This window comes from Perna viridis, chromosome 15 (genome assembly GCF_037379345.1).
Source record: "Perna viridis isolate PV_CMFRI_1.1 ecotype Kerala chromosome 15, ASM3737934v1, whole genome shotgun sequence".
NCBI classification, from domain to species: domain Eukaryota; kingdom Metazoa; phylum Mollusca; class Bivalvia; order Mytilida; family Mytilidae; genus Perna; species Perna viridis.
Genome location: NC_142459.1, coordinates 23,189,792 through 23,215,415, shown reverse-complemented (window position 1 = coordinate 23,215,415; position 25,624 = coordinate 23,189,792). Strand labels below are relative to the sequence as shown.

Sequence of the window (25,624 nt, the reverse complement as noted above, 5' to 3'; positions counted from 1 at the left end):
AACCTCTTAATTCGGGGCTTTAAATAAAAATATTAAAACAGATATTAGATATACAAAAATGTACATTTAGATATGTTGTGGTTGAAAAAGATTCGAATGAGTGAACAAGCTAGCTTGCCTCTTATTTTGACGTGTCAAGGAAGTAAACAGTTCTTTCATTTAAGTTTCGCTAGGCTCTCAGTACTTAGGAGTTATATAGGGTGACGACTAGTTGGCTTGGAGCTTCAGATAAGGGTGATCGCCAAAAGTACACCACCTTTGTCATTTTTAGGATAATTAAACTGCACACCTTACCATATATATTGTTATACAAAAAAAACCATACAGATCTATATACCGCATAAAATACATGAGCCTTACCAAATACATGTTATATTACAATATCCCATCGGTCCCACATACATACTTTGAAATTTGAAGCATGAAAAGGTGACATATTCCAGCAGCTCACCACCATCATATATGTATTGGAAATGACTCCCCCCCAAAAAAAAACAAAAAAAAAAACAACAAAAACAAAATAAAAAAAAAACAAACAAACAAACAAACAAAAAAAATAATATGTCCGAGCAGGGTTACATTCCTTCTTGTGGATTGCCGCTACCGAATACAATCGCGTACATGTATATAATCCGACTCCGAGTGTTCGGCAAGTACAAAGCATGGTCAACAGGATTGATCAAATGTCTCGTCCAAAAATGAATGAATCAATCAATTAATCAATTCAAAGAGAAGGTGAAAGAACTAATAACTGAACAATTATTTAATTGTCTAGAAATTAAAAAAAATATATATATGTTCAGAAGTGTCGGCCAATGTACAAGACAGTATTCAGCAATTGGTCTGTTTATATATTGGGATTATTCAAAAATAAGTAGTTAAGAAGCAGTCTTAGTAAGAATCATGCAAATTATATGTAAAATGGGATTCACCTAAAAAGACTCTACATTTCATTTTTGTCATTTAGTTGCTTCCTAATTATTCTGCTCTTAGGAGATAATCCACATTGAAAAATCCAACAGTTTCTATGGTGTTTTAGTGTCATTTACAGAGTTATCTACCTTGTTTTTGAATTCTACAGTCCATTCTAAATATTTTCTCTTAAGAGCATGGGAAATAAGAAAAGTCACATGTTAATTTGTTTACTATAACATTTTTTAACAAAATATCAAAAACTATAATATGTAGGCTTTTCAACCATTAATCACATTTTGCATGACTCTTACCTGGAGTGCTACTTAAAGGAATTCCTATTTCATATCAATTATCAGATGATTAAAATATCCATAAGACTATAAGTCACCAACCATCTTTCTTGTGAGCGGTGGTTGAGTCTGAATCTTTTTGAAGAAAAAAAATAAAAAATTATAAGTAGAAAAAATAAATATAATAAAATATGTTTCCAAATTTACCCCATTCTAAAAATTATCACTGTGGCTGCTCCTGAATTTTTTTTTATCGCCTTTAACAAAAATTCCTTGCCTTCCCTCATAAAGGGGGTGGTTTGTGTCTATGCAGAAATTATATTAAGTATATATAATATATAGCCTGCCCTGTGGTGTGAGGGTTTCCTAGTTGGTCATTGAAAACCATGCAATGGGCAGCCTTGGTCTGACATTTTCATCCCGATGGGGTTGTTGTCTCTTTGACATATTCACCATACCTATTCACGTAATATATATATTTTAGTCTAAATGAACAATGGTGATAACCCTGATATCCAGAATGTGTTTTTTCAGGTAACTCTTTGGTGTGGAAGGTCTTTAATTCAATCCTTGCCTAGGTCCAGTCATCCAATGATTTTGATTCTGGAAATTACTGCTTAAGCCAGACATAGATCTGCCACCCGAAATGTCAATTTCCAAGGAGGATAACTCTCACAGTACTTTTCAAAATATTCATAGCAGCTACATTTAGAGGGGGACAAAGATTTATAGACAAAATATAAACTGTCTCATATAGAAAAGAATGATAACCTCCTGATAAATGATTTTTATTATACCAGACACCAGATATCATCATGACTAGACAGAACACAGAAAGTCATGGTAGAAATGTTGTCGAAGATGAATACCATTTCATACTTGCATATCCAAAAATCAACAATATATACAAAAATCTTGTTTCATATTCATATAAAAAACTTTTCTCTCATAGTAATTAATGTAAAAGATATTAACCTATCTCTATCATGCAATCATGAGGATCATTTTGATGTAGGAATTATATGCTCGAAGGATTTTTAACTTAATCATACATTAAAATTTGAACAGGAATTCGTTTACAAGATATCTGTCAACAACTATTTATACAAATTAAGTTGACTTTTGTCAAAAGTGAAAGACTAAAAGGTAGCCAGTCATACTGATACTTTAGGTTGTGTTTGTCTCAGTCAAAGCTGAGGGGTGTCAAAATTTCACATTCACCATTGGATAAAGATGGAAACATCCCAAAACCAAGACATCTTTTTAATTAAAAGTTTATATCAGTAACCAAAACGTTTCTTTCACAAATGGAAAACATAGTCTTGCAGATTCATGAAAGAATATTGATAAATGTTGTTACTTTCAATCAAAATTCCCTTCATACCAATTTCTAAAGACATTTATGAATTCACAATAATAAAAATAAAGCACTTAAAACTGAGACAAAACAAATGCACTACATCAAGCAATCCATCATTACAAATGATCCCATCAAAGTTTACTCTGATAAATACACAAAACAGATTCATGGCCAAACAACATTATATCAATAGAACAAAAATGTAAATTTATAAAGACATATAGTTTTAATTTATTTAATCACAAAAAATATGGCTTTTTTTGGTTCCGGAATGACAAAAAAGAGAGAAAAAAAAGGGTTCTATTTTCAAATCATTAAATTAGGAGATTTTAATACCTCAGAAACCGAAGTAGTTACTCAGACAAAACAGGTAAATAAATGGCATCCATACACAGCCATTCTTGACAATACAACACAAAAACAGAGAAAAATATTTCACCTTTCCATAACAGATTAATTGGTATAAAAATATTTGTAACAATCACATACACTCTTTCTGCAATAGGAACTCATTCATAACAAAAAGACACTGTTATATAGAAATTGACCTTACACGAAAAGTAGATAGTTACATGTACACAGCCTATTCTTAATGATTTTGGTAACAAAAATCTCCCATGCATGCTATTTGCACCCAAAGTCTTCATTTTTAGTTTCCATTTAATAAACTATGTCAAATTGAGCTTTTTCAGATATCTTTAACTATAACATAAATACTGCCAATTTTAGATATATTATGAAACTGAAAGGGCAAAAGTTAGGTTCAGTCAACCAGATTGAACCATTAATCAGTTAATTGCAAGCAAAATTATTATTAATTTGACATGATTGCTTTTTGTCTAAGGGAAATTAAGGGAACCATAAACCATGATAAGAGTGTTAATAAAAAAAATGCACAATCAATGGATAATGACCAGACGAAGAAAATAGGTACACAAACAAAAAACATGAAAAAAAAACAAAACAAAACACACAAGAAAACAAAGGCAAATAAGTAACCAGGACCTCACTAAAAACTGAGAGCACGGACCATGTGCACTGGTAGGGTCTGGGTCCACGACTTTTGTAGAAACAACAGCTCAGTTGCTCATAAAATCTCATGTCATAGGTAGACCTAAGCAGAAAAGCAGAACTTATATATAACAGGTCAATTTCTATACAACTGGCTAGGACATAAAATATGATAAAAATGGAATGTTGTGTATTGGAATATTTCAAATTATGATATACCTGACAATGTTTTAAAACAATGCTGTGAAACATGGTTTTGACCATTTAATGCATCATGAGATTTGAACTGAAAAACTTATATGAGATTTCTCCCAGACTTAAACTGATCAAATTGGCTGAGCTTATTAAAATGAGATTTCAACTGAAAATTTTTAATGAGATTTTTAACTAATACAAAATGAATACTTAACTGAGATTTCTATTGAGAGTAAAACAGGACTTCAACCAAGAAATTGATGAAATTCAATTTTAGAATCATATTCAATGATGAGATTTTGACAGATAACTTTGATGTCAATAATGGAAGACTTTTCATACCTCCACAACTTCTATCAGCACCAAAATGCACACATATCACTGTTTTTTTTACATATAATATCTAGCACAGTATATGGAACACACTTGTACAAAATGCTGTGTACAAAAATGAAGTTAATCCATGATCTAATATCCAACTCCAAATTTATAAACAAAAAAACAAAGTGCAACTAAAAATAAAATTATCTAAACAATAATTTACCCTATGTAAAGGTATTACAGCAATCAACGATGTGCTGAATGTGAAGCAAAAATAATTGTGACAGAGCAGGAATATCAAGAAACCTATCTACAAGGAGAAGAATTAATGTTTACAGGTCTGGGTTTCATAAAAAAAAATATCTGATTTTTTAATTTCCTCAAACGACCTCACTGGTCAAAATTTGAGTTGAAGGAATTAAGGAAAATCTCAATTTGAGATTTTTTTTTTTATAAAACCAGGGCTAGATCTTCTAGCTTGAATTTACATGTACATGTATTTGCAGATATTAGTTTTTGAGTTTGGAAACAGAACTTATTATAAAAGCACAAACAGCAGAAATTGGCGAATCAGATAGGAATATACAGTGAAATACAGATCTTAAAAATTTGGAAATCAGGTCTATGGAAAATAACGACTAAAAAATAAATTTTGTGGGTATTTTTCCCCACTTATTTGTGAAACTGTTAAAATGGCAAAAATAACAGTTTACAATAGTAAGCCCTTTATAGTTTTGAAACTTACATGCTCAAGTACTGGCCCCGCTTCATACAAAAAACTAATTTGATATTTTTTCTTAAATTCTTGAGTTTTTCCTTAATTAACCAATACAGAGCAATCTGATTGGTTGAAATTTCAGTTGATGAAATATTAAAGAAAACCACAATTTGAGATTTTTCCAAAGAAAACTGGACCTGGAATGCTTTTGATGCAGGAGAATATTTTATGAAACACAGCCTGGAATGCTTCAAATGCATAAGAATAAGATTTTAATTTATAAAGAAAAGCATTCAGTAATATTTGTGTAGCCTAGCCATCCATTTTTGATAATATCAATTCATTCTACTTTAAGTTCTCAATAAAAAAGTATCAATTCTACAGTTAGGCAAAATATATCTAATTCATTGGTTGAAGTTCATCAAGATGTGGTGAATTAAAAAATGTTGCAATCTGGAAGATTTTCTACCCTTGCATACTGGACAGTGTTTATTCTTCTCACATCAAAAGAAAATTTGGGTGAAAAAAGTAAGTGTGCCATCTAAAATACTTATTGTACCTACTAATATAACTTTTTCTCCCAAAGTTCCCTGTGAAAGAGTGCTACAACCAACAAATTAGTTATATATAACCCTTTATCTTTCATAGTATTAGCACCAGTGATTCAATAAAAAATGTCGTATTATAAATGATATATATATATATAGTTTTTTCTAAGAAAAATCCTACAACAACTTGATGGTGGGATATTTTCTAATTAACAAAAGATATAGCTAACTTACCTAAGGGGATAGACCTGAGATAAGGGACATAACTCTTACAAATCACTGAAACGTTTGTATTCAGCATTTTATATCAACCTCATGTAAGCATCGAAGTAACTTGGATTCATTTCTTTCTTTTTCAAAGGAAAGCTTGAAAGGCTTTGGTGAAATTGAATATAATACAAACATATCACTGATTTCAAGAGTTACGTCCCTTACCTTAGGTCTACCTTCTTAATTTATAACTTAAAAATTAACATATTTATGGTTTGCTTAGCAATAAAGCTTGTAAGGTTACATAATTCTGATTTAAAATCAAATCTTACATGAATATTTACCATAAAATTACATGCCATTTTTCATTTATTCTGAAATACTTGCTGTGGAAGAATAATTGTTAGTTAGGTACAAATTTTGTGGTTTTAATTATTTTCGTGAAGCTACAAATTCAAATTCTCATGTAAATATAAAATTTTTATTGAAAACTTATGAGGTTTTACTGAAATCCACAAATTAAAAATTCAATTAACTAAATGTAAAAAAACTTTGACAAACCACAAAAATACAAACTCACAATTGTTAGTATCTTCACAGTACAACATTGCACTTTGTATTGCGACTCCAGACGACAAAGTATAACATATTATAACAACATACATATCTTAAAGTAGAAAAACAATAATATGGCTGCAAGAATCTTTTGTGACACCACTTTTACATGAACTTGTAAAATACTATCATTAATGCTTATTTTTCATAATGACATGCACCATGGTTAAGATCATTTTATTGATAGGCTAAATGCAACATTAGTGTAGAAATTTTCATTGCTTTGAGGGACACATATAGGTTTTTTTAAATATTGTCTAAAGCTAAATAGCATCAGCAATAAAAATGTGTGATAATTGTTTGAAAGAATTACAAAATTCTACACCTGTATGATTCTTAAAACGACAGATATATCACCAAAATAAGTAGATACATGTAATTAAAATTTGCTTTTTGTATCTGCTGACATTTAAAACCCCTGAGCATGAAATGATCTTAAACTTCTTAAAATTACTAGACACAAACTCACACACAATAAAATACTCTCTCATACAACAAATAATAACTCTCATAAAAATATTTTTTCTAGTAAAACTTCTTTGCTTGAGCCTCTTTATTTGACCTGAAAATACATCAATGTTCATAGTTAAAAAATATGCAAGAAATTTAGAATACTAAAGTATAAAATGAAACTGGAATTGGGGAAATGATAGAACTCTACCTCAATATTAAGATTAATTATTTTTCCGAAAAAGGCCCTTTGCAAGTTAAGACAACCTGTGTAAGTCAAGGTTACATGCACATCTTAATTCTGTTTATGAAAGAAATGTCTTAAAAGTCGCAGCGTCATAGACATATTCAAAATACAGAAAAGAGAAAATTTAACATCACTATATACTATGTCTTCAGAAATGGCCGCACTCTCTAGGACCTTGTGAAAGATAACATGATCTTTAATATTCACTTATGTAAGAAACTTTTTTTCTGTGTTCTGGGCGAAGGTTTGTTTGATAACAAAAGGTAAGAAGTCAACTACTCCTTCCTTAATAGTAACAGTCCCTGATACAATTCCTCAAACTATTTGACGGATTGATAGCCAATGACCAGACTGATGATAGAACTAAACTTCAATATGAAGATAAGTCATTTTGTCATAACTTAGGCACAAGCTTAGTTCAATAACAAATGACCCTTCCTTCACAGTCATGACAAAACTACTTACTACTTTAATAAAAATATGTGCTAGAAATAATTTCTAGCTTATTTTTTATTTTGGCAACCAGTTTGTCTGGTGTGCAAGTTATTCCCCTTTGCATGATTTTTTTTTATAACCAATGGTCTACTCTTCTGTACCTGAAGATTTTAGATGTTTGTATTAATTATCACAACTTTTCCTGAGGCTTATTTGATGATTAAAATATGACAAGTAATCTTATTATCTGCATAATTTTCAACTTTAAAAATATGGAAAAATAATTCAGAAAAAAAAAAAAAAAAACAGATTAAAATTTACCATAAATGTCTTTACTCACCTATAAACCATATAAGCTATTAACAGTATAAATTGTCCACAAATTGAAACAAAAAATAACATAGGTGTTATACAATTAACTGTGGCAGATGGTGGGCAAGGTGCTGAGCCGCCAGCGGCCTGAAAATATAAAATGTCATAATATACCACAGTAAAATCAGAGAAAAATAGCATCAGTGGCCTGAAATATATAATGTCAAAATAAAAGAGGGTAAGATCAGTGAAAAAAAATTGACCAAATGCTACCTATTTTTTATGTTGACAATAATGTCATCAAAATTATGGCTTGAAATTTACCGGACATAGATCATGATGTTCATTTTTTCTGAAGATTGTATCAGAAAATTCTCTTGTGACTCATGTGCTAGTTATTGAGATAAATGTGTTCCATCCAAAAATGTACCTGAAAACAATGCTTTTTTCCTGTATAAATCTAATTATTCAGTGGAACTGGGAGTAGACATTTTAATAATGAAAATATCTTTCGGTTGGATTATTTTTCTTACAGTAAAAACATTGGTAAATATCTTGCTTCATTCACATCTCTATAAAATGCCCTTCTTCATATTAAATGAAAGTCTTCTAAATTTACTAAATGGTCTAGTAGAATTTCCAGTTTAAAATGAAGATAGAAAAACAGAAAAAAAAAAAAAAAAAACTTTCAGGTCAAACCCCTTCATTAGCAGTGTAAAGTAAAGTTAAAAGTTTTTACTAAAATGATACAAACCTGCGGTCTATTGACTAAGTTGACAACATCTTGTCTAACATATTTCATATTTTCATGGATATCAGCTATAGAATTGAGGGTATGTTGAGGCACACCACTACCTCCACCTCCTCCGCCTCCCATAGTACCCATGTTCTGTTGGATAACATTGGCTCGGTTCTGTACATCATTTAATAGCGTCCTGACAAAGACAATGTAAAAAATTTACAAATTCAATATTTAAAAATTTTCCATGAGGAAATGTAAAAGACAATCATTCATATTCCTATTTTTCAAACAGTATGTACATCTTTAAGGAGGTAGACCTAGGGTAAGGTACATAACTATTGAAATCAGTGATATTTTTATATCATATACAATTTCACCAAAGAATTCAATCTTTCATTAGAAATAGAACGAATTCAATCCAAGATATTTTGATGCTAACATGAGATTGATATAAAGAGCCTGAATACAAACGTTCCAGTGATTTGTATGAGTTGTGTCTCTTACTTTAGGTCTACCTCCTTAAGTTTAGTGTTTAAACTTACTGAATAGTTATTTTCATACTAGGATCAATTTGTTTAAAGTATGACAACATATCATTGAAGAAAGACAACTCCTGCTAGTAAGAAGAAAATGAAGATATCTTTGATAACCACAGCTTTTACATCTATTGTTACACATTAAGTTTTAGGCCACAATAAAAAAATCACAAATTATCAATCAACATTAATTAAAATTTAGGGTGGTTGGGCTAATTTCATTAACTACTTTATTTTATCAATTTCTGTGAAAATGCTGTCAACAAAAATAAAAATACATTTTTTTAGAGGAGGGCTAAAAAATTGGGTTGGGAGAGAATCTAATTGAAAATTTATTTTTTTTTTAATTTGGCCTTAAATGAACTCTACTTCTGATGACAATAGTTATGATGAGTGATTCTGTCTAAAATGTAAATAGTAATGTCCATAATTTGGATGTTTGCTCTATTTATTACTGGCTGAATCTAACCAAATTTGTAAATACAGTCGAACTTCACATGCTCGAACTTGGATGGCTTGAACACCCGGGATTTCTCAAACACAATTCAAAGTACCAAAATTTTCTCCCATATAATCAATATAAATAACCTTGTATTTCTGGAACTTGAACTCGAACAGACTGGACGGTCCATTCAGTAATAAATCTTAGAGAATAACTCTCACTAACTTGAAGTCGTCAGCTTGAGTAATAAAAGCCCTATCATTAATTAGTGTCATTTTAGTTAATTACAGGTAAAATTTAAGTCATCATTAATTACGTAGTTTTGATCTTTATCATAACACTGATTGAAGTGCGAGGATGTTCCGAAGTCGGTATGATAAAAGCATGAAAGAAAATCAGATGGAAACAAATTATTGACCAAGGAACTCAAACTCTGAACATTTTTAAAAGTGAACACAAATCAACATAATCTTCCGAAAGCGAACGAAAAAGATCCATGAATGAACACAACTTTGTAGGAAGTTGGCAACTTCTAAAGATAAAGTTGAACTCGGACTGGCACCGAAAAAAATCCGGAAATACACGAACTTCAATTTCTTGAACTCCCGATGACTCAAACACATTTCAATGGTCCCTTGGAGTTCGAGCTACCAAGGTTTGACTGTAGTATAAAACACTGTTTTTATTTGTTAAGTTATTCAACTAAAGAAAGACAACTCTTGTAAGAGGAGTGCTAAAAGAACAGGGTTGAGAGAGAATGAAAATCTATGATATATTTTTTTTACTTTGGCCTTAAATGAACTCTACTCCTGATGTCAATAATGATGATGACACTGAAGTGAGTGATTCTGTCTAAAATGTAGATAGTAATGTCCATAATTTGGATGGTTGCTCTATTTATTACAGGCTGTAACCAAATTTGTAGATAATATAAAAACACTGTTTTTATTTGTTCAGTTATTCAACTAAAGAAAGACAACTCTTGTAACATGGACTTAATTGGGGTAAGTATTTACACCATACCTTAATTCTCTAGCATTTTGTAATAATTCATTTTGATTATTCATAACTCTGTCAACTTCATGCCGTTTGATGGTGTCAATCATTGGCATCCCTCCACCTCCCTGAAAACGAAAGTAGATTGTCAGGACATGTTTAAATGCAAAATGAAAGTATAACAAGAAATAAAGATATGTAAGTTTCATATAGGAAAATCATGTTTCATTTGAAACAAACACATTTTGACCATATAATAATAAATCTACAGGGGTGAATTATGAGATTTTGAATTCTGCCATTATTTTTAATGCATGTTTACCAGTACTTTTGATATGCTTTGTTTGTTGACCTGCAGAATAAGGTCTAGTGAAATTTTCTTTCAATGTATGAAAGCAAGCCTTCCAGTAGCGGCTGAAATACCAAGCTATTATATGGTTATAGAAAGTCATTTTTTGTATACAAACTTGTCTTAGCAACTACCAGTATTCAATAACCTGTCTTAAAAGACTATAACAGTAATACCACTATGTAAAATGTAAAATTAACCTCTATATAAAGACCACCTGTCTTATGCTTTTTGGTCTCTCTTATAAGGTCACTTAAGATAAGTTTGATTAGGCCCTTTTAAAGTTAGGTAATCCATGGTATGAAAAAAGTTTGTTAGTTTGTGGTTTCTTTCAATATTAGACCTTTAAAGTTTTCAATTGAAATATAACATTTTTTTGAGAATTTAAATTAAATGCCTGAATAAACCTCAACAAACATAAAAATTGATGACCCTTAATAACAATACAAATGTTAACGATGACATTTAACTTTTGAATCTAAACTCCATTCAAAATATAAACACACAGAATTTTAAACGACTTTTCACAAGCAGTTCTCAAGATATTTAACTACCAGTATAGACCAAAAAATGACATCTCAACAACATGGCTCTGGTAAGCATAAATAAACATTTAAATGCAACATTCTTTAAAAGGTGCAATATCATAGGATAAAAGGAAATTGCAGAGCTTAAATTTCATGATTGACAGCCTCAAATATTTTTGCATGTACAGACATTTAAAAAAAAAAAATTGAAGCGTTATTTTCACAGATAAATTTGTCAGTTGCAAACTAACTGTATTCAATATAAATCAAAGACTGAAGTCTTCAAAATTGCAAATTGTCAATTATTCTTTGCCACTGATATTGGCTTGCTATCAACATCCAAAAAGGCATGAATGCAATATACCTAAAAAACGATGGACTTCGGCTAGAACCTTGGTTCCACTGATATCATTAATCTATCGTAACTGTGGTTACCCATATGTTTCTCAATCAAATCAACTGGAAGCTGAGGTACTATTTTCATTCCACAGGTTTCTCTCAAATTTTAGCAATCTTTGGGTCGCTTATGATACTGACCAGGGAACCAGATTACGAACCAGATTAAACAACTAAAAATTACTATATATTGGCCATAAACATTATCATGACCCCAATATCTACATGCGTTTCTTGTAAGAGAATGGGAAGTTGACATTAAAAGATAAAATGATAAGTTAGCATTGAACTTAATGTAATATTACTCAGTAACCGATTCAGTCACAGGTGACTATATAAGTCATATATATTATCAGATATATATATATATCGTAGCCCTTATAATATTTATGATCTATATAGTTAATTGTAACAAGCCCCTGTGTCTGAATCGGAAACTGGGTCATTCTCAATGGTAACCGATCATTTCAGCTTTTAATGTAAACTTCCTGTTCTCATGCAAGCAGACATGTGTATGATATTTAAGAGGTACATTTTGATCTTGTATGGAGCTAGAACTGATGGTAAACAGGGCACTGATAAACAGCATAATTTGGTGTAGTAATATATAATTATGCAAATCATATGCAACTGTAAGGTACTGAAATTACGAGTGCAAGAAGTCTTTAACAATATCAGCGACTTATAAATTGTTGTTTTGATTGATACAAATAGACATATCAAATTGCTGGCCATGCTTAAGCATCATTGGAATAATTGTCGTCTCCGTATCTTCCAACGCAATACCATATTAAGAAAAATAAACAAGAATTTACCTGTTGAGCACCACCTTGTGGAGGTTGTACAGCACCACCACTTGAGATTTGACTGACACGACTAAGGACCATTTCCTGTCTGCCGAGCAACTCGTCTAAAACTTTTCTCAAATCTTTCACAGCGTGATGGATGGAATTCTGTCCCTCAAAAATCATTCTAAGCTCCCTTTCTCCCTGGGCCATGAACTGAAATTAGATCATGAGAACATTTCACGACCAATGATTATTGTTGATAGAAGAAGCGTAAAGGAGTCTTAATAACAAACTATAACATATCAGTGTTTCATTATTGGAAGTTTCACACTGGTGATAGGGTATGCAAGTCATGTCATGTGACTTGGTGGTTTTAAGAGAATATGTTAAATGCCTTTAAACTTTGTCCTTTACAGAGAGTTGAGTTTAGTAATTAAAGAAAAACATCTTTCGGTGTGAAACTACCAATAAAAATTACAAATATATATTTCTACATGATACAATAAGTAAAAGATTTTGCATTGTATTGGAAATTTTTCAGATCAGATCCTGGAAGTAAACAATAAAAAATATTAAAATCTTACAGTAAGAGGATATTATTTGTTACATTAATATCAAATTTCACCAGATCTTGCAGTTCATAACAAACAAGGTTTGGTTCACACAAGTTAACAATTTTTTTGCAATGAATTTCCAAACTTATCAAATGACAGAGACTGAAATGGAAAAAAAATCAAATTAAATTAACTTTAAATATTAGTTAAACAATTCAACTTAAGACCAACAACAAAATTTAAAAAGTAAAGGACCTGTTTACCAAAACCTCTTAACACTCAATAAGTTTGACTATAATACTTTATATCTGTCTTTTACAATCTTGAACCTTGAAATTCAGTAAACTTAAATCTAAATAAAGCTTTCTATTCACACATGAGAATAAATAAAGAAAAAAAAAAAATAATAGTCTTCTTTCATGCTACCAGCAAGAAAAAAATAGGGTTGGTAGGGAAATTATTTTATTTTTTTAAAACTTTTTTACATCAAGTTATTGAGAAAACAAACTAGACTTCAACAGTGCTTGAGCCAAAATGGACATATAATGTTTAGGGTAGGCACAAAAACTAGGGTACGGTAGGATAGCAGGAAACAGACATATTATTTTTTTTGCCTCAGTAACTTGGTACATACCTCTCCTTCATAGTCTTGTCTAACCTTATCTGGATGTTGTTGCTGGAAGCTTTAAGAATAAATGAAAAATTAAAAAAAAAAAATCAGTTAAATTTTTAATTGTCAGTCAGAAACCAAAAGTACAAAATTTATGAACAATTGAAATAGTCCTTTAGTCCTTACAGCTAAGAATAAGCAGACAATATTTGTTGTGTAATCTACATGTATAGTTCACAGGTTTCTGGCAATTTTACTGTATTTTTCACGTTTTTTTTTCAAATTTCAAGGGAGAAACTTTATTTTCTTTGGCCATGTTGTATTAAAAAATTATTCTAAAGGTTAAATGTTGATAATCTAAAAAACACCATCTTAAAGAGAGAATTCAAACCAATTCTGCTTTAAAGATAATGAACATTAAACGATCTATAAATCAAACCTGTCATTATTCAATTTTTTCTTGCACAATAGAAGTGACTGTAGATTGTAGTCTAACTTCTAAGCAGACACAACACAATATACACTATAGGTTCTGGTGGACAGGCATAGACATTTCTCAAAGGAAAATTCTCCTCACTTTACACCAGGTATTTTAGCCTCCACTCCATCCTCCTTTCCCCCTAACTCACAGGTCCCCACCTCTCCTAAATCAACAGAACCTATACATTACAGTATATATTACATACTCTTGCTTTGCTTTCTCCAGTTCTTTGTAATAATCATCAAATTCTTTTTCATATTTTTGTCTTTCTGTTTCTGAAACTTTCTGAGCTTGTGCCTGTAAAATAATATTGTTTGTACATAAAAACATAACAAAAACCCCACTCAGAAATATTTTCTTAAAGGGAGGTAACTCCTGTTTCTTTAATCTTACTAATGTATTCATTGAGATCTTGTCAAATTCATTCAAATGATTTTTAAGTTACAGCAAAAAACCCAAAAGACATTTGATGTAACTGCAAAACATCAGAATGGACTATTGAGGTCACAGCTGATTTTTAAAGAATGAGTGAGTCAAAGCTGATTTGATGCCTGTTTTAATATTCCTTACCAATTGTTCACCGTCATGTAATGAATGTGTAAGGAAAGCCAAAACATCGTGGTCATCTGTCAAAAGAAAAATATAACTGTATGAAATAAACTTATATTACATCAGAGCATATAGAAAAGAGACCCAGAGGCAAACAACATCTAAACAATTAAAACAAATTAAAGTCTGTTTCTAAGGTTAAAAGTGTCAGAAAGGGCATCCTTAATTTTTCAAACAATTTTTTTAAACTGAAAAGGAAAAAAACATTACTAGGAAACTTAAAATTTTTTAATACTCTTTTCTGTAGAATGAATAACAAATTTTATTTTATAATATGCTAATTTATTTAAGGATAGAAATGTAGTGAGAAATCAATGTTAGGCCATTCAAAGTAAATAGCTGGTTCTCATTTTTCACGAGAAATGAGAGAGGGAGGCATATATTTTTGCATTTTTTATCCATAAAAAAAGACTAGGATTCTCTTTACATTGTTCATGGAGAATGATCAACTTATATCCATACATGTATGCCTCCAGTCGCTGCAAAAAAGTTGATGTGTAAAAGACCTATTACTCCTGTAAAATCTGTAGATTCAAAATTGCGGCCCAATATATCAACTTCAAATGGTAAATAACAATCCTACAAAATTTTAACAAAATCTGTCCAGCGGTTTACAAGGAGTTGTGTTCACAAGTGCGACTGGGTGGACGCATGGACAGACACCCGTAATTCTATGTCCCTTTTCACATAGTGATGGGGGATAAAATTACAAAGGAGGTCCTAATTTAGTAATAGAAATTTGAAATGAGGCATAACAAAAGATATGATGGCAGGCCAAGAAAAAAAATTGTTAGCCTTATTTCAATTGAATTCTACACATTTTCCATGAAGATATTAAGGGAACAAATAATTTACAATTCCCTAAAAGGAATCATATGTACATCCCTTGTGGTCCAGCATAAATTAAACATACCAGCAAGCCCACCAGTAGCGGCTGAAATACCAAAGTAACCATTGGCTGGTAAATCTACATTCTCCTGTCGTAAACACAGCTCAAAATCATCCTTATTGTTTGTCAAACCAGTGTTGATAAAAACCTGGAAACAAAAAGTTGTAAATATACTGTAAACACATTAATTTTCGTGGTTGCTAATTTTCCTGGAATCTGTCAAATTTGCAGGTAACAATTTTTATGGTATCAAAAAATGATAAGCGTTCTATAGTATTAAAATTCAATTTTGCAGGTACTAATTTTTCATGCCTTTCTGACCACTGCAAAAATTAGAACACTGTGAAAATTAATACTGTTACAGTAGTTAAATTAGGTATGAACATTTCCAATCAAATAAAAATAAGAAATTATCATGAATTATCACATAGTATTCTTCATTATTTGTTGCCGAAAATCAAGAGACACCATTTTACCTAGTCAGCCCAAAATACAGAAATTGCTGAAATTGGAAGCAAACATACTGTAAAAGAAGAACCGAAATGGTAAAATCTGGATTTGAAAAAGCGAAACAAAATCTTGTCAAAGACGTAGAGAAGTCAAAACTTGCATTAGTATTTAAACCTCTATTTAAATTTTATTTATTAGATCAATGAAAATATATACAATACACAAAAGAAATAAAAATCATAATCGACTGTCGTAAGCAGTTGTAAAACATGGAAGCATTTCTCATAGCTAAGTATAGACAAGGGAATTAATTCAATGAATTCTGCTAAGATCAGACTTATTCAACCAAAAAAAGTGTTCATTGGTGAAATAGTAATTTATACAGTAGAAAAACAATGTAATTGTTAAAACATTTCAAGAAGCTAAGAGTTGCTTATACTAAACTTTCATACATCAAACGAAAATTTCACTAGACCTTATTCTGCAGGTCAACAAACAAAGCATATCAAAAGTACTGGTAAACATGCATTAAAAATAATGGCACAATTCAAATTAGAAAAAGTGAAATTCCAGTTTCAGCACCAGAAAACTTGAAATAGTTCTTCTTTTAAATAATAAAATTCTTACTTGTCTGTGATGTCATCAATTTCAAAGACTCTGATTGGAGTTACCATGGAAATTAAGAACATTCTCAGACTTAAGTATTTTAAAGTTTTGTGGTGCCCAGGCCTGATCTGATATCCATTTTTTCTGTGAGAAAAATGTTTATAGTCCTGATTTATTTTCCGGCCTCTGTTTTTATACTTACAGTGAGGATTTTATTGTAGTATTCCACTTTAACTCTGACAGGGTATGGTTTGTTTCTAAAGTCCCTCATACATCCACCCATCTGTTGCTGGGAACCATCACTGGAAGAGATTGATACAAAAGTATAGAGAATACCTTATTTGATAATTAATTTTGATTAAGATTCCATTTTAATCAGTGTGTACTGTTACTTCAGCATTGAAAATGAGACAGTAAAAACTGTCATGTAGATTGTTCTAATTGTGAACAAAGAGAGATAACTCTTATTAAAAAACAACAACTGATTAAGCAAAAAAATTATGGACATGAACTATGTTAGTTATATAATAGTTGTCAATAAATTGGTCAGTATTGTGATATTCAGACTGCCCACGGAACAGCAGTATTGACTAAGACTGTGATAATGACCGAGCCGTAGGCGAGGTCATTTTTGCTGTAGCAGTCAATACCACTGTCCTACGGGCAGTCTAAATATAAAGATATTGACCAGTTTATCAACAACGATTATGTTTATTTCATTGAGGAACCACATTCTCGATTTTTTTCAGAAAGCCATGCAAATCGTGTTTCTGCATATTTACAATGATAACTGCTTGATCATGAATGCGTTTTAATAAGGGGATGTAACTCTAAATTCGTAACCGGGCATTACCATGATGTGATATCACATTATGATATTGACTGGTAAAACTTTATACAATGTTCCTTATTAAGAGACTAGTATCTCCTGCTGCAGCATGAAAAACTTAAAAACAAAAAAAACCCCCAAAAAAACAGTAGTTTTCTGACACATCAGCACAATCTACAGACAGACCAAAACAATTATACCAAAAACATTGTTTCAGCCAACACAGGACTATGAAAATAGGGCATTATAGGAATTTTACCAGGTAATTGTGAAATGGTAGATTGCAAAATGTTCTAAATGGCCTCACTTGAAAACATTTCGGATTTTGCTGAAAATTCAACTTACATGATAATATAATGTAACCTGCCTTTTAAGGTACTTTTAAAACAACTGAGCAAAATGACTACAAATCATAGATATGTCTTATGTTGATAGACATGCAACATTTTGAAGAGTATTCAATATTACAATAATACCTTGCCACTTCATGTGGTAGGGCATAAAAAACGGGCAATGGGTCTATTACGAGGGTCTGATTCTTGTGAAATGCTTACCTTTGATGATCATACTGTTTGGTACCATCATTCACCATGGCCATCACATATGGGTTGTTATGCTTAAAAAAAAATCAAATATGGGTATATTCTTCATATTCGGCAAATAATAACTGTAGTTCTTGAAAAGTTTAACTAATCACCTTATTAGTAGAACTCATAAAAAATATTAACATAGAAAATAGCAGAAATAGCAGTTAACAGAAATATAATAAATTGACAAAAATCTCCTCAATTTTTGCAACTGTTGTTTTTTGTGTCCTTGTCACATTCAACTAACAAATATATTTTTTTGACAATGTGATACTTGTTGATACAACAATTTTGAATCATTTAATTGGGGACTTAATGTCAAGTTATCAGCTCACAAAATTAGGTATTCCCTTATTTAATAATACATAGGTCATGTCTGATGTCTTACTGTCTGTGTTCTATATCCCAACTCCCATTTTTGTAAATAAAGGAAGGATATAACTTGGCTTCATGCATAAATTTGAAATGTTTTTGAAGATAAGTATAATACATAGAATTTGCAGATAAAAAGTTTCCTTACATTGTGCTAGGATTCCTATTTCCCGTTACCTGGGGCAAGTGAAATTTGGGTCAGGGAAAGTTAGGTACTTAGTTAAACTTTCCCATGGCAAGTTGAACTTCATATGCTGTAAGGATTTGTTTTGTTAGAAAAGCAGTCATTGACTGTGGGAAAGTTGATTTTATATGGATTTTTCCCAAGGAAACCTCATTTTCTGAAAAATCCTAGAACACTGCCCTATATAATAACACATGTAATATACATGTTCTTGTTACACACAAAAACACGATAGAGTGAGCCAACCACAAGGTGATGTGTGCAATATAAATACATTTGTACATAGTACATGTAGTGATTTTGTCTTTGGAAACATCAATTACTGTGTGATTAACAAAAAAAGAAAACAAAACAACCATAATTACCTATGTTAAAAGCAATGGCTCATCCAATGCATTATTAAATCCAAGCAATTTCTAACATATTAGAAAGCCAATATTTAAGTAGTGCTCCAGCTAAGAATCATGCAAAATGTGATTCATGGGTAAAAAGCCAACACATTTTTCATTTTTGATATTTTGTTTGAATTACCATAGTAAACAGAAATTAACTTTCAGTTTTTCATATTACCTGTGCTTTTAGGAGATAAAAATTGTATAGAAGGCACTGTAGAATTCGAAATTATGGGAGTTAACTCTAAATATGACACTAAAATACAATAGAAACTGTTGGATTTTCAATGTGGATTATCTCCTAAGCAAAGACATATTGGAATTAATAATTATACATGTCATCATATAGTCCTATAAATCAACTTACCAACAAAAATAAAAATATGTAGCCTTCTGTGAGGCGTATCACATATTACAGAATTTGCATGATTCTTACTAAGACTGCTACTTAATTAAGTACCTAGTGCAATTTATGTAGTTTTCACATTTTTTTTTGTGTGTAGGAGATACATAGCGCAATAACTTATTGTCGCCTGTAACATAATTCTTAAATGGAACCATATTTTAATCTATCAAGTATTTTACTGTTTTTTATTTATAACTAATATATGACTAAGGCTTATTGATATGAAATAATAAAAACATGAGAACTAAGTCTACATTGACAACAAAAAAATCTTATGCAACTTTTGATACTTAAAAAAAATTTTTATGGCCAAATACTGATTACCATGATAGAGAGCAGATGTACACCCTTGGACTAGAGAGAAAAAAAGTTAAATCAATAGATGCAAGATTGGGTTTTTTTTCGGTCCGGCAGATAATTGTTCAATCCAGCAGATTTTATTAGGTTGCCAGACCAAATGTCCGACAGGTTGAAAAATGACTTCGCCAGGTCTAGAATCTGTACCTGCTTTTTGCTTTAGAGAGGTTAATATAGCACTCTGTTTGTAGCACTGGAATTCAATTTAGTTAGAAAGCATATACAGCCTATTAATTCAATGTAATAGAATGTAAAGTGTAGCCACTAAAACTGACCTAATTCAAATTTAAGAAGATATAACAGATTTGCATATTTTTGTTAGTTGCATAAGAGTACAAAGCCAAAATGTGCCACATATGATAATCATATGGTGCTCGATTCATATGATAAACATATGGTAATCATATGACAACCCTATGATATTGAACATGTGTTAGTCATATGATTATCATATGATTCTCATATGATAATATGGACTTGAAAACATATGATAATCATATGTTTGTGAAAAATGTGTGATTATCATATGATAACCATGCAATTATCATGTTATATGAAACATATGATTATCATATGGTGCTCGATTCATATGATAATCATATGATGCAAACCATATGATTCTCATGTGTGGCACATTTGCCTGTGTAGAATTGTAATACTTGAAAAAAATATTTGATCGATCTTCAGTTCCACAGCTGTGAATGGAAGACATTTCTGCAGACTATTTTTTTTGTCCTTGAACCAATAATGAGTATATAATTCAAAATGTTGCCACAACATACATTTGACTGTTGCTTTTATTTAATAAAACTTTGTAGGTATTTGGTCCAAAGCCTTTATACATTTTTTTTTCATGTCCCTAGAATGAAATAACATTTATTACCAACAAAGGGCTAATTAAAGGAACTGAAAAATTGTCTACATGTGGCCTTAGGCCTTTCCTAAACAATTGTGTCAAGTTTTTTTTTACAAATTGCACACAAACAGAAAAAGTTACTACATCTAACATCTACATACCTTCTGCACAAACATAGGTGTAAAAATAAATTACATATTGATTTTATTTTCAGACTTTCTAGTTAAGTACCTCAAAACTTGAATAAAAATACAAAAGACCAGAAATGTGATAATCTGTCTGTAGCCAGTAATTATTTGATCAATTTTTGTTTAAATAATTCTTAACCCATTTTAAGCGTGTTCTTTTTTTTTACAGTTTTAAACAGTTTTTTAATAGTTGGGAAGGGTCTTCATAACTTCTTAAATTTCCGGTTTACAGGCCTGCTTACTGCTAAAACATGGAATAAAGTTGGGAATATACTCAGAACATTGTGAAAATACTATTGTTTGTGGGGTTCCAATTTTTGTGGTTTTCATGAATAGGTCAAACCACGAAATAAGGTTCCCAACGAAAAGGAGATTCCCATCCATGTGTATACTGAAAACCTCGAAACCACGAATTCAAGAATCCACAAACATGTGTTTCTTCCCTAATACACAAAAATTGGTATCCACAAAGTAATAAAGTACTTTCACAGTGGGTAATTTTTCAAGTTTTGAGGAAACAAGATAATATACACCTACAGACACACACACATGAACATATTCCTAGTAACAAAGCTCAGACTGGATTTTTTTACAGTGCTTACAAAAAATCAAACTTGATGGAATCCATGATAAAAAAATTTAAAAGAAGAGAATTGTAAAGGTATATTATTGGTACAGATTTAAATGAGAAAAAATCAAGTCTGAATGCTACACATTGAATAAAACATCTCAACACACTGCCAGGCAACTAAATCTTTCAATGCAAAACAATAAAATAATATACAATTATATTCGTTGTTTGTTTTGTCCTGAGCTTTTACTTTTCTAAAAGTTTTATTTGTACTCAATTTAAATCATCTTTCTTTTTTTTGGTCTATATTTCATTTTTTTTAAAATTAAGACCACACAACAAACTCAAGTTAACTGTTAGATTTACAATCAATTCCCAGAAATTATAAAGTGCAGTACAGGATGTTACAGTCTATTTATTTTTAAAATAGCATTCAGGGGAATATTCAGAAACATAGATAATTTTCTGTTAATTGTAAATTAACTTAAAAAGAATGTTCAATTGGTGCAAGTTAGATAGGAAAAATCTAAAAGACCTTTAAAAAACGAAAATGTAAAAATCTAAATTTAGGAGTTAAGAATCTAAAAATTAACTTGAATCAGCCTAAAGCCAGAGTTAAATTTATTCCGTAGATTTATACCTGTCCATCATTGTCAAAAGAGTCCATGAAGACACCTAGACCATTCCACATGTCGGTACTACCAAACACTGCTCCTTCCATACTTTTCTGAGTAGTATACCAAATGGCCTGCAATTATACGAGAAAAAAAATTAAGGACTAGTTGGCATGCTGAATTTATTAGTTTAACTGGAATGTCATTTCCAACACAAATTAGGAAATAATAACCAATATAATTGATCTCAAGAGTTATTTCCCTTACCAAAGGTCTACCTCCTTAATTTCATGATTTATGATGAGTTACTAAGGATAATTTTAACCAATCAGAAAACTTTCATTTGGGGAAACAGATTAATTTTTGAAGATAAATTCAGGAAAACAATATCACTGAATATTTCTACTAAATGAATCAATAAATGACTATTTTAATTCACATTCACTACCTGAAAGGTTATTCACCTGCATAAAACACATGCCACCATGTCTGAGTATAGTTATATTGTGAATATCATTAAATTTATATGTTAAAGAATTTGGTTAACTTTTTGTAGCTACTGAATTTTGCTGCAGGTTAAATGCCAATTACACAAGTACAGGAAGGCTTTTCTTGTGATTGACCTTTGAACTTGCATATTTTGTGAAAACCTACCAATCCATCAGCACCAATACGACCTCTACCAGTGACCTTAAACACACACTCCACAGACCACTGTGGAAAGGTGACTTGATTCTTTGTCCAAACCCAACCTGAAAATAATGGGAGGTAACCAATAAAAGAAATCCATTTTTTGATTATCTATTAATCTGTCTTAATATGATTTTTAGGCTTTGCCTATGAGAGACAGAGCAATTTATAATAGAATTATATTTTAGTTAATTGATAATGCACCATTATGTTATATCAATCTTCCCGTGCAGGTCCGGGTGTCAAAAGAATAGGCCTGCAGCAGGGCTAAGCACTGCTGGTGCACTGTGTTGGGAAAGATGCCACGTTCCTCGCACGTTAAAAACCCTGCTATGGTATTCAATAGTAGGAACCTTTGCTCTCTGCCACAGGAGTCTAAATGCCCAACCTTACCCATCCCTCCCTTTTTCTAGTGGCAATCAAAATTAATCGACTCTTTTGTTCTTGTGTCCCATCCCTCTTTTTTCATTTCATCATCATTTCATGTTCATTTTATCATCCACTTCAGGTTCATCGCCTGAATATAGCTAAAATATTGCTGCTCGTGCGTTAAACCCCAACAATCATGTTATATCGATCAAATGGAACATGCAGGGCATCCTTTAAGACATGATGTGCATCTCTCTTAAAAATTGCATCCTCACTACATACATCACTTCCCACAGAAAGATTTTGAGTCACTCATTTTTTGACAGAGGATCTACATATGTAAACACATCAGAGAAAATCCAACTGCCCATTAATTATTCCAATAAATTTGCAAGTTTTGAAGATTAAATTGCTTTTGTTGAGTCATTTTATTCAAGAGGGAACATTCCATAGTGTAATGAACGATATTCATCTCCAATAGAGTAATTGCATTGGGGACGTATTCTTCCATGTGTAGGTAATCAGAATCTTGAGATTAGTAGTCCTAAATTTTGTAAACGTGACAATATCTTTATTTGTCAATGAAAAAAAAAGATTAGAACAAAAAAATTTTAAACCGTAAAAAGGTTAATCTTTCTGAATTAACATTATAAGTTCATTTTCAAACTTACATGTAAAACAAATGATCTTTTCCATTTTACATATAAATTACATATTTAATGTTGACTACATTTTATCAGAAAACATAATTCATACTATAATTAAATGCTGTCATATGAAGGACATTGCAAGAATTAAACGAACCTTTCTTGCTCCTCAGTGAAGGAGTAATTCTTATGTTCTCGGCACTGGCAATGGCATCTGAAAATAAATGCAAAACCAAATTTAATATTATCCATCATATAGTTGTATAAATCATGGTATAATGTTTGGAATACGATGTCAGAACTTAAACATTAAAATAATTAAGTGTACATGTATGTTGAAATCATTTGATAAGGGATGAATTTGGAAATGGAAAAAAAAACATACCCTGAAAATACATGTTGTACATAAGAAGGCTTCAGAAAAAAGTATCAATTTACACTGAACAAGGCTTATTCCATGATTTTATGTCTCATCATGAATAAATCATAAATACAATGCAAAAGTCGACAAAAACTTGAACCCCTAAAACCTGAAGTTTTTGGTCAATTTGGGACAAAATATTATATTACTAGTGTAAGGTGTGAACTTGTGTAAAAAATGTAGCCCAATCATGCATCCTGTCATAAAATTAGAGTTTTATTTGTAAACATGAACATCTGTGATATCACAGCTGCAAGCACATTTACTTAAAGAATAATAAGAAATCTTTAAAAATGATCTACACAATGTATAAAAAATTACAATAAGAATCTAAATCATTGATTAAACCAAAATGAAGAAGTTGCTCCTGAGGCTAAACATGTAATTGTAAAACTTAAAAGAAGCTTGTGAAAATGATCATTCTATCTATATGTACATGTACTTCTGAGAAAGAAGTTATTGACATGACTAGAATGATTAAATCATTTAATCTGACATAAAAAATATCACTGCCCTACTACATTAACTTCTCCTTCATTACAGGCTCTCTACATTTTTCTAAACATGCTGTAAGAAAATCATCTAAAATTTAAAGAAAAGAACTAAAATGTGATACATATCACAGACACCTTCATAAAACTTCCTCATTTACAGGAACTATGTAAAAGTTCAAAACCATGAAAGTCATCCAAAACTACATGTATGCACAATGTGAAGATGAATGTATTATCAGAGAGGTTAACGCTATTAGTAAACTTCAAAGACCAGGTGAGAGCCAACTATATGTCATTTTGGACAATAAAATAAATGTTTGTCAACAAGTACTTTGAAGTAGAAAAAAGGTGCAGATATTGCAAAATATTTATATTTGACGATAGCAGTACTTAAAATGGTATTAATTAAATATAGGTTTCAAAATTGCTGTCTAAAGAATGAAGTATAAAATGTAAACATCGACCATATGTTTACCGGCTTGTTACACGTGTACTTATCTGCCAACCAAAACACGCCGGGTTTATCAAACCTACCACCGCCGTATTCCCAAAAAGGAATGCTGTTATCACTCTGCACCAAGTGTGGTCCTTTGAAACTGTACTTGTACTCAAATCTGGGCTTTAAATTTGCAGCGGTAGCGGCATAAACACAAAATAACAACAAGCAAATTCTTCCAACCATTTTTTGACAGCTGCTTTCCACTTAACGGAAGTAGATATAACACGCCATCTATCTGTAAGGGAGATAACTAATGCCTGACTGTTGACAAAGTCTATCAATCATTTTGATATGACAGCAATTTTATTTCGCCGCTGGACATGTTCACGTCGTGTAACTTATACTTATGTGAAACAATAAGTTGTTTTAATGTTTTTGGGAGCGAGGCTGGTGTTTCTTTTCTTTTTTTTTCATTTCAAAGTTTGAAAAATAAGTCTTAATTTGGAACTAGAAGCAAAAACAGATATTCAGACAAAATTCAAAACAAGACTAAAACAAAATGACTGTGACAAAAAACATAAGAAAGAAAGAAAACCGAATGAAGAA

The 25,624-nt window shown here is 31.0% G+C and overlaps 1 protein-coding gene across 2 annotated transcripts; it reads right to left on the bottom strand.

Moving 5' to 3' along the window:
• Positions 1 to 1,977: 1,977 nt before the first annotated feature.
• On the bottom strand, positions 1,978 to 25,311 carry LOC148597523 (protein ERGIC-53-like). 2 transcript variants are annotated; one of them, XM_088564501.1, is made up of 15 exons: positions 25,114 to 25,311; positions 23,822 to 23,878; positions 22,613 to 22,710; positions 21,985 to 22,092; positions 17,986 to 18,050; positions 16,805 to 16,904; positions 15,571 to 15,694; positions 14,619 to 14,674; positions 14,254 to 14,345; positions 13,592 to 13,640; positions 12,431 to 12,616; positions 10,371 to 10,471; positions 8,382 to 8,562; positions 7,656 to 7,774; positions 1,978 to 6,745 (listed from the first exon to the last, which is right to left on the bottom strand). In XM_088564501.1, exons 1-15 carry the CDS (start codon positions 25,259 to 25,261, stop codon positions 6,709 to 6,711), a joined length of 1,521 nt encoding a protein of 506 aa, XP_088420627.1. In that variant the 5' UTR covers positions 25,262 to 25,311; the 3' UTR covers positions 1,978 to 6,708. The 2 variants fall into 2 exon arrangements, with proteins under 2 accessions (XP_088420627.1, XP_088420628.1); XM_088564502.1 differs by having other exon boundaries at positions 17,986 to 18,047.
• Between the last annotated feature and the right edge of the window lie 313 nt (positions 25,312 to 25,624).